Source organism: Xiphias gladius, chromosome 23 (assembly GCF_016859285.1).
Source record: "Xiphias gladius isolate SHS-SW01 ecotype Sanya breed wild chromosome 23, ASM1685928v1, whole genome shotgun sequence".
Lineage (NCBI taxonomy): Eukaryota > Metazoa > Chordata > Actinopteri > Istiophoriformes > Xiphiidae > Xiphias > Xiphias gladius.
Genome location: NC_053422.1, coordinates 483,001 through 493,664, shown reverse-complemented (window position 1 = coordinate 493,664; position 10,664 = coordinate 483,001). Strand labels below are relative to the sequence as shown.

At 46.2% G+C, this 10,664-nt stretch overlaps 1 protein-coding gene across 3 annotated transcripts in view; it reads right to left on the bottom strand.

Annotated features, from left to right (window-relative positions):
* Positions 1 to 3,893: 3,893 nt before the first annotated feature.
* Positions 3,894 to 10,664, bottom strand: part of arap3 (ArfGAP with RhoGAP domain, ankyrin repeat and PH domain 3) — a 49,747-nt gene continuing 42,976 nt past the window's right edge. For all 3 annotated transcript variants that reach the window (XM_040119309.1, XM_040119311.1, XM_040119310.1), the window contains exons 31-35: positions 9,802 to 9,837; positions 9,242 to 9,305; positions 8,834 to 8,971; positions 8,267 to 8,305; positions 3,894 to 8,141 (exon numbers count right to left, since the gene is read on the bottom strand). In XM_040119309.1, coding sequence (XP_039975243.1) covers positions 7,650 to 8,141; positions 8,267 to 8,305; positions 8,834 to 8,971; positions 9,242 to 9,305; positions 9,802 to 9,837 — 769 coding nt within the window. In that variant the 3' untranslated portion in view covers positions 3,894 to 7,649. The remainder of the gene's footprint in view (positions 8,142 to 8,266; positions 8,306 to 8,833; positions 8,972 to 9,241; positions 9,306 to 9,801; positions 9,838 to 10,664) is intronic.

Here is a 10,664-nt window from a genome sequence, read left to right as displayed (position 1 = left end):
GTGTGTGTGTGTGTGTGTGTGTGTGTGTGTGTGTGTGTGTGTCAGACTGGCAGTGAGAATGAACTTAATCCTCTAAGCTCTTGTTGGGGCTTGTCCTCTCTCTCCTCAACAAGACAAAAAAAAAAAAAAGTAGAAGAAGAAGCAGAAAATGACCAAACTTTAAACCAAGCAACTGTTTTCTCGTCTCATTTTTTCTTCATACGTCGTGTCCACCGCTTGTTTCTGCTGCAGACAAGTGGACAAAAAATCGGTTGGTGCAGGTTCAAGGTCCAGGAAAAGGATGGAGTCAGTTAACAGCTGCTGAAATTCCTAATGTCTCTGACTCAGAGAACCAGGAAGTGAACATATCCCGCCTCATTATGTTCATTTAAAAAAGTTATTCGGTTTCTCTATAAATGTATGTGCTGCTGCACAAGTTTTCTAGGACACAGGGTCCGAGGACGATACACGAGGGTTCTCCAGTCTAATGAGTTGTGTCAGTCCCGACTCTGTCTCTATACTCGACTGCAGCAGGTCTGGTCTTGGACTTGTGCTGAACTCGACTGAGGTGGTCTGATCAGACACAGAGATGCAGCTGTCCTCACATCAGGGACAAAGTCAGGAGTGTTTTTACCTCGTCCAGCTGTGTGTGTGTGTGTGTGTCACCTCGGGGCATTTTGTCACTTAAGAGACGGACATTGGGCCGATCAGTTTTCTTCCCCCTGAACTTTACGCTTCGAAGGCCGGATGAGCAGATTAGGGGTCAGGATGGGCTCAGGACGGACTGATTTAGGACGGTTTAGTCTTCGCTCTGAAATCCATCCTCTTTGTTTGGCCCCATGGCCCCGCCGGCTCCGTTCCTCTCGGCGGCTTCCTCTCGCCTCTTTAATTGGTTTTTCTCTGGGTGAGTGAGCTCCAGAGGCCTGCGGAGGACATTAACACTTCCTCGTCTTCTCCTGGGATCACAGGATAAATGTGGTGGAGGCCGGAGACGACACAGGTGACACTGAGACGATGTGGATGGAAAACACGCCTCCGGCCGAGTCCAGTCCAGAGACTTCACTTGTCTACATCTCAGAGGGAAATGTTCAACTCTGCTCCTTGAGTTCGTTCTGTTTCTCCTGCTTGTTTTTATTGGAGTTTGCAGGAGTTTGGATTTCTTGGCGGTTTCGCTGCTGTAGTTCTACTCAAGGAAATGGTTTAGGTTCTTAATGTTCCACGTGTGAGCATGGTACATAAACTGGGGGGGGGGCAGAACCACGGAAACTCTGTGGTGAATCGTGAGCGTCTGCTGCCTCCTGCTGTTCACTCTCAGCATCACATCCTGTCACGCTTAAAAAACACAAAAGCAGCAACATTTATGAGGCAGTAACATGTCAGACAGACTCATTTACACTCAGTGTCCAGTTTATTAGGTACACCAGCTCAAACTAACAGCCCTGTCATGAAGGGTTAAATGTCAGCAGTTTGTCAAAGACGTGTTATTAACAAAGAGACAAAAAGGGAGGCTTTACTTTCTAATGATGACTTGTGTGTGTAAAGTATCTTGTGGTTACGAGACCTGGTCTCCAGGTTTTCGTTTTGGGTGAGAGCAGCGCTCTTGTGTCGATGTCAGCTGTTAACCAAACATGGCTTCTGGCAGAGACCGCAGCTGTGAAGTTTAATCCAAGTTAAACATCTCCTGTTTTCTCACATCTAATTCACCAGGCGCTGAGACATAAAGAACAGTAGTTCGGCCGCTGGTTTGTGCCATGCGCTGAACACACCTTGCCGCTGGTAGCTCCGACCCCCGGGGAGCGCCAACATGGCGGAGGAGGAGCGGGCGGATGTTCTTTTTCTTACTGCGCCAGACAGAGTAACCACCATCAGAGCAGCTTTCCTTCCAAACCTGCAGACGTCTCTGTCTCCTCACTGATGTAGAGACCGGTCCTCTACCTCCGCCTCCCAGTAACAGCGACCAGTCAGACCAGTTCTACACGGCAGCTGAGCCCAGAAGTCAGATCTCTCTGGATGCTCAGGATATCACACGTGTCACCGTCCTGTTGTTGTCGGACAGTTTGAGGAATCCGTTTACTGCGTCTGTGTCGAGTGCGAGTTCACACAAATCTGTTGGAGAGAAGGAGACACGAGACGGCTGCAGTTATTGATCCGTCATCTGTTCATTTATTGGCAGTTTGACGAGGACTCATGACGTCGGCGATCGTGACAGTTTGAAGATGGTTGAATGTGCTGCCTTGTTTTCATGAATCAAATGTAAAACACACTTACACTTCCTCAGACCTGGTGTCAACCATCGGACTCCACCAGGCTCCACCCTGAAAGGGGGGGGGTCAGACCAGCACGGTGTCTTTCAGCGTGCAGACATGGACATTACGTCGCTCTCATACACTCAGCTCACTCTTTCCCACACATGTAGCACTTTTATTTAATTAACAGCCTGATAATAAACAGACAGACACACAGTCTGTGTTAATTGTTCCGTTGTTTTCATCCTGAGTGTTTTATACGTTTATTTGCTTTAACCTGAATGAAAAGTTGAAGCGATGGTGGATGTAGATCAGCTCCAGCTACACAACCTGCTGCTTCGCTCCTTCTTATGTAATAATGATCATCGCTCTCGTCTGTGAAATAAACGGAAATAATATTTTTGATTCCAGGGATGGTTCTTACTGGCCGATGAATACGACTCATTATTTTCACTTCTTATTTTTCAGAAGAAAAAAAAAACCTTCTTGCAATTTATCTGATTATTTAGTAGTTTTCTGATTTGCTGTTTTAAACAAATGAGAAGACTGTGTAAAGAGTGACAGGTAAAAGATGAACCACTGTCTCTCTACAACGCGGACGAGTTGATTCCTCTCCGGTGTGGACCACCTGGTTAAAGCTGAGGACCAGCTCTAGTCTCATGGTCTGGTTTGAGGTCAGCTTGGTGGGTCAGACTCATATGAGCCACCTGTCTCCAGTGTGGACACTCCAGTCCAGCTAGGTCCAGCTCTTTCAGACTAGAGGACTGGGAGCTGAGAACTGAGGACAGAACTTCACAGCCTCTCAGAGACAATGATAAAAGAAAATGATTTATTTTTCTCGGTGCATTAACTAAAATCCAACTATCTCTGTGCTCCCAGAGCTTTGTTGGAGGCTCTGACCACTGAGCCGGAGAGAGTTTACCTGTGGAGAGACTTCCTGATCCCAGGGACTCTTGGACCTGCTCCACTGGAGAACCATCGTTCGGTTCATTCGGACAGTGGAACAAATGAAGGCTTTTCCTGAGTCTGATTGGTCTGCGCTGAAAGACCCAGGAGGAAGCGGAGGAACAAGTCCTGGTGTCCTTTTGGACTCTGTACGATCTCGTCCACAGCGCTCTGAGGAAGATATTTTAGGTTCTGTTTGGGTGTTGAGAGTTTTCTGGCTGGTTCACCGTTTCTTGTTTCAGACGTCTGGGATGTTGATGGTTCTTCCTGCAGCAGGTTGACTCCGGAGTCGATGAAGTTCAGATGGACACGAAGCAGAACAGCTGCTTGTGTATAGAATAAATAAAACTCGATTCCAGTGAAATTATTATTATTATTATTATTATTATTAATTATCGACTGTGTGTAACTGTAGGATGTAAAACTCCTCCCGATGATTCAAATCCGCAAATTACCCGAAACAATACAAAAGACATGAGCTCCGTGTTCTTTGATGGTAGCTTCAGCCCGTTTATGCCGTCAACAGTGTCTCTAGCTCTGATCCCAAACATAAAACCACGTCTAAAGCCTGAAACAGAACTCAGAAGAAGTGAAGACCAGACAAAACGTCCCCGCTTTGTAAAACATGCTCCCGGTGGGAAACCCTAGCTGGTCCTCACAAAGGTAGACATAAACACACAAACGTTCCCTCCGGGTCAATAAAGAAACGACCTGAGCAGCAGATTATGAACCAAAATATATTTTAATATCATCCTTCATGTACATGAAACTTTCCAGAACAATCAGGAGACAAACAGCTTCATAGAAGAATGTACAACAGACGGATCCTGAACATCTATATACACGTTAACCACCATCAGACCAGTCTGACCACCGTTAGAGTCACACTGGAACCACTGAGACTGTGTTATGGGAGGACTGGTGGACGGGGAGATGAAATCCTCCTCCAGTCCGGACACTTTTCCTCCCCCACAGCTCAGAGGGAAACGGTGATTTGTTTTTGTTTTTTTTTACTTCGGGTACATTTATTTCTCCTCTTTCTTATCATTGCTGAGGTGAAAATTTAAATTGGTCGTGGTTTTAGTGAAGATGCTCTGCAGGGAAATCTCCTTCTGAACATCACATCCCGTCACAGTTTAAACATTAATGGTTTAATAAAATAAATAAACACATAAAGAGGCTGCAACAAATGTGAAATAATAAAATCCAGTGATGTCACTGAGCCACAGCAGCTCTTAAGGAATAAATCTGGAGTAAATGCAATTAATCAACAGGTTGGTTAGAAACTCCCCCGTGTTAGAGTACAGAGACAGCGTCGGGGTGAAGGCCACTAACTTATTAAACACATGAATATGTACAAGAAAATGACCCCAGAGACCAGAGGTCAAACTCCGGCTTTCTACAGGTGAAACCAGCGCAACCAGTCAGCAGTTCCACTGCACAGTAACATCTAGCTTATGTAATAAACATCTATAACATGTGTTTATACAGATATGAAGTTATGACAGGTATGTTGTAGAGTATCTTGTAGAGATGTATTTTTAGACTTTCAATTTGTTTCTTTACAGTAGAGAACGTCTACAAAACATGAATCTAATCCTTGTGAGTTTAATCTAATCCAGTTGTTCTCGTTTGAAGACTCGACCGATATTCAGGTTCAGACCTGATGCAGAATCATCAGCTGAACCTGAACCGGCTCCCCTCGGCTTCACGGAGCTTTACAGTGCGTCGCGGCTCATTGTTTCTCCCTTCAGGCTCGCCGCTCTCACAGCGCCCTTTTCGGAGGAAACAGCTCTAAATAGCCACCGTCCGCTTCCTGCTCGGCAGCAACCAGCAGACAGACCCAGCCAGAGACCAGCTGGTGAACACGGTGGAGCGTTTAGCAGCTGAAGAGCCAGATGTTTCCCTCAGCAGCTGGTGGAGACCAGACACAGTTGAGCTGGTTTCCTTGTATTTTGACCCAGTTCCAGTTACTCCCTCACCTGTGACGTCGTATGACGTTTAATGAGATTTATCATCAACGTTTCTGTTGAGCCGGATCAACATCACGTCATCCTAAAACAAACCATCACACACACACACACACACACACACACCCTTTAGAGGGTCATTTTTCTGAAGGACTCCAGCTGTATTAAACCTTTAGTGCCTCTAGAGGGAGCTGTGTGACATCTGATAAATGTCCTCAGGTGAGGTCACCCAAGTCAGCGCGGGTCGGGTCTGAAGACCACGAGTCTGAAAGTAAAAAAATCTGGGGGTGTGGAGTTAGAAAGAAGGGCGCTGACCGGACAGCGGTACCCCCCCGATCTCTGCTACACGCCCCGGGATACTTTGGCCCCTACCAGCGTAACACACCGCAATCTCCCACCCAACTGGCAGAGGACCGGGTGCATTGTGGGTAACGTAGGCACTAGGTTTTGACAAAGAGGAAGAATGTGTGGAATAAAAATGACGGTATCTGGTTCTGATGCATCGATTTCGAGTCTGACTGTGTTATAAAAGCGCAGTGGTGACAAATCTGTGGAGGACTGACTTCGGCAAAGTCTGCTGAGCTGCAGATTTATAGCCACAGTGCAGAAAGAGTGGAAGAAGTCGACCAGAGCCTCCAAACACTGATTTCCCCGCGCTCTGTTTCCGTGTCCCAACTATATACAGCATGTCCTGGACTGCTGTCGTCGCAGTAGGACACTAGAAATGAAGCAACGTTACCATCAGAAGGTGACGAAATATGGGCGAGAGTTTTCCATCCTGACACAAACACTCAGCTTCAGCCTGTTCATCTGCTGGATCCTTCTCTTTCTACCAAACTCCACCGTCTGCTCCACCGGCAGCTTCACCTCAGCTGTTCGGCAGCAAAACCAAAAACAGCGTCCTCGGTATGGAAGTGGGTCAGGTGACCTCTCAGCCAATCACGGCGTCCGCTGCTCCATCCTCAGCTTGCCGAAAACTCTCCATCTCTCCGTTTCCTTTCTTTTATTTCTACTTTCCGACATCAGCTCTGACATTGTTGGGCTCTGTTCTTCTCTCGGAGTCTGTGGTTGGACTCCCGCCCGGATGCAGCTCGCTGGACGTGTCCGTAAACGTCTCCATCAGATGTTCCTGACGACCAGAAGACTGAAACTGAATCCTCATTTTTAGACTTTAGAATCTGCAGAGTCTGAAACAGCAGGAGCCAGGAGCAAATCTGTTCCCTCAGTTATCACTAGAAGTATTAACTCAGCTGTTCGATCTAATGATTTCGTCTCTTCATTTAGTCGTTTATATCTTTGAATTACTACATCGTTTCCTCCACACCCCACACATTCAATCCAGTCTGGTTGGATCTTGGACTGAGACTTGAAGGTTGGTTGTGTTTTATCTGATAAATTCATTAAACTGTTCTGTCACAGCAGGACAAACTGTTTCACTGTAAAAACCTCTGACGGCACTGCGCTGCCCCCTGGAGTTAGTCAGCAGTAACTACAGACGGAGCGACCATAAGAAAACGGGGTTTAAGTTTTCAGGCTGATCAAAATGTGCAACGGTTCAACTGTGATCCCTTGTTTTTCTTTGCCTTTCTAGTCCGAAGACTTTGTCCTTCCCAGGAAACGGCAGAAAGCAAAGATTCTAGCTGCTTTAAGAAAATAAATTTGGAGTATTTATAGTTTCCAGAAAACCACATCTGAGACCACGGTACTCGCCAGTGAGAATAAGAGAGCATGAGATCCGCAGGATGTGATCATTCTGCAGTGCATGCTGGGACTTGATTCTTTCAGACACCGATGGTGTTTTTGTTTTCGATCAGTTCGCTCTTTGCCATGTTGGACGTTGGCCTGCTGAAGACTGGACAAGGTCAAAATGTCCAGTCAAATGAAACTTTGCTGGGAGCTCCAATCCAGTGTGTGGCTACTCCATGTTCCAGGCCTCACAGAAGGTCACGGTCTGGGCAGTGACCAACAACGGGGTCCCAGATACAAGTGGGCTCAGCCTCAGAGACAGGGCGAGCGGCTCGGAGGAGAACCACTGCTCCTGTTCTGCTTTGTGTCTGCTCATCCGCTGTTTGTACTAATAACATTTCAGATGAATCTACTACGTTAAACCATCTTTAAATCATATTCACTCACCCGTCAGAAGCTAAGATATGGATGTTATCAGTAGTAATGTGTAAAACGTGGTTAATATATTTTGTCTTGGCAGGGCAGTGCAGGTGGTTCCCTCAGAGCAATCTGAGTAATTTGTTTATCTTTCTGTCCCTTCTGTGAAGACATGTCTGTCCCTCCTGGTACAGGGATGGACCGACGCTGCCCTTTAACAGGTTCCTCCTGTTTTTCTTCTCTGCTGTTCAGATGGTAAAAACCTCGGAGACACTTCATTGAGCCGGTGCCGTCTCAAACCTAAAGAAGAGATTTCCCAGATGTGCTCCCCCCGAATCCACCAGACTCTGGATCCACTTTGAGAGATTTTGCTCTGCTGTAATGAAAACCTCTTCAGTCTAGTTCCTCAGACATCATACGGCCTCTCCTCCTCTTCCTCCTCCTCCTCCTCTTCCTCTTCAGTCTTCTTGGTGAAAGCAGACGACAGCTCCTGCAGCAGCAGTTCCTGGGACGGCGTACAGACTCCCTGCAGCTGCAGCCTCCCCCTCAACGAAGGCTGCTGGGGGGCGTTCAAGTCCGGAGAACTGCAGTCTGCGTCTCCGTCAGCTCCTCCACCTCCACTGCTGCTGCTCTGCTCCAGAGTCTCCACAGAGCCGCTGACCGTCCGGACCTGGTCGGGGACGATCATCTGATCAGGATGTCCAGCTTCCACGGGAACTAGCCTGAGCGGCGGGTGATTCGGGACCTCCTGGGTCTCTGCAGCGCTGCCAGACAGGAAGCTGGTCTCCAGAGATTTTAGGACCTGCAGGCCGAAGTCTCCGACCTCCTCGTAGAGCGGCTCAGGGAGGTCAGGAGAGTCTGAACGCTCCTCGAACGAGTCCTGCTGCACCTTCATGGGCTGCAGACACATAGACACACTGAACATATCAGTCCTGCAAAAACACAACTTCCATTCACGCTTCCCCCGTAAACAGGATCCACAAAACACTGATGAAGGACAAAACAGAAGTACAAAATACTCACAAAGTACATGGAGAGAGTCCTTCTGTCATGTAACTTTCTCTGCAGAGAGAAGGAAAAAAAACAAAAGTATTTCAGTCTGCATCTGAAGACATGAAGAGCAGGAATTTACAGTGTTGTGCTAATTACAGCTACTTTTCTCGTCTTTAATTTGTCTGCAAACCTGTTTTTTATATTTAAGGAACCTGACACCAAACTCCGCAAACAAACTCCTTCATTCAGTCTAAAATCTGTTTTCTAGAAACACAACCAACTCCAGCAACACGACAGCAGGTAAAGTGAAGCAAATAACTTAAAAACCCACGTTGAATGGAAACGGGTCAAAATATCAAACTGCTGGTTCTTTCTTTTAGTTTTTTAATAACCGGTTGAAGTTCTGGAAGCTGTTTGTTCTAAACTTCGGGAATAATACAAGTTAAAAATAGCAGTGGAAAATCAAAACGCTGAGAAACTGCTAATGTTTACTTGCTCAGTCAGAATTTTCAGAGTATTTGTTTCATTTCTTTCATTCTTAACATTTCCATCTATGGTTTTCTGTTCCTGCAGAAATGGGAAAAAGGTCAGTCTCACCAGCGTCTGATTGGCCGACAGCATGTTGCTGTTGCTCTCGTCTCCTCTGATGGGGACGAGCGGCATCGTGCCGAACTTCTGTTTGGAGATATCTGACGAGGAGTGACGCCTCAACACCGGAGGACCAGGGTCATCGTTCTGGACAATAACCAAAACAGACAGGAGTCAGCAGGGAAGCGGGACCGAGGACGCTGGGAGCTCATGCTTCATTAACATATTAATTATTACAAAATACAATTTCCCCTTTAGAGGGCAGATTCAGACGTCTTGGAGAAACCCGCTCTGTCCTCCCTGTGTCCTCCTCCGGTTCAGTCTTTCTGTCTGACTCAGCTGTACTGAATCTGAGCCTAGATCAGTTCCTCAGTCTGCAGGTGAACACGGTCAGAGCAGGATGAGAGATAAACTGACCTGAGCTTTGAGGAAGCTGGTGATCCAGTCCCACAGGTCGGCCTCACAGCTACAACACAGGAACCTGAGGGAGAGAGAAGCCACACACAGCAACAGAAATAAACCTGCGATTTACTGTATCAAGCATGAAAAACGTTTGAACTTAATAGTATATGCACCTACATAAACACTGAGTATGAAGTGCACCGAGACAATAACAGTCACACACGGAGGAGAGTGACATGCGACAATCATTCGAAATAAAACCAGTCACTATTTTCATCAAAACTACGGGTAACTTAAACATTGTGACTCTGAAACACTGAAACTCAAAAGGCAGCGTTCTCAAGACTTTTCTGATTTCTCCACATTATGAGAGTTGGACGGCAGCAGGACAGAAGCGTCTTTATGTCTGATGATCTAAGAACCAACGTAACAACAGAACAAATACCAGTGACAGCGGCGTGTTTGGACCACGGGGGCCTATAATTATAATTTCAGCAGCCGTGATTGATAAAAACGATATTGAGAGCTGGGACATGGGAGACGAGACGTTAATGGATGAGAACACTGATACTTACAGCTGGTGTTTATCTGACATGACTGTGAAACCCCATCTGCAGGTGGAAAGAGATCAATAATCAATATTCACGTCCTAATGCAGATGTGATTGAGTGTTTCTATTCGTCAGCTGAAGACAGAGGGAGTTCTGACCTTCAGTCACCAACACATTCCTGCGTATCACGCTGTCTGATCACTGCTGACCTCTGGCCTGAACCTCTTTAAACCCACAGTCTCATTTACAAAGCGTCTCAGGTCTGATCTCAGTCTGAACTCTGCTGTCGACTAGACCGGGTGACCCCTGGATGAGTATTCATATCGGTGTCTGAAGTCAGTTGGACTACAGCAGGATGTGTGAGTCCAGTTTTAACTGTAACCTGATCTCTAATCAGAACTTCCATCATATAAAGTTTTCATACGAAAAACGTTAAACATCGATTTACGAAATGCAGAATGGGTCCAAAGGGCTGCTCGCTTTCGACTCTCCTGTCTATACAGCTCCGGAATATTCCCGCTGCGTTTTACAAATGGTGCTGATACTAAATTTAGGCACCATACAGCAACTGGATTCAAAAACACAGTGTTCTTACTTCTTATTATGCAGGCAGCTACACAACTAATGCAGCCGCTGGTCATAAAACTGCTCTCACGCTTTTATTTTCTTCAGCATTATCAGCGATTCCCTGCGTGTGTGTGTTGCGTCCACATTATTACATTTTATGATGTTTATAGTAATAGTAACCTGTTACAGTTACAGAGCAACAAATGAAAATAAACTCAACAAAAAAACCGAGAAGAAAATCTGATTTAGAGTTAATCTGAGTGGACGGATTAGATGTTGTAATGGGAGAAAACGGGAATCTACTTAACTGCATAGAAAGCA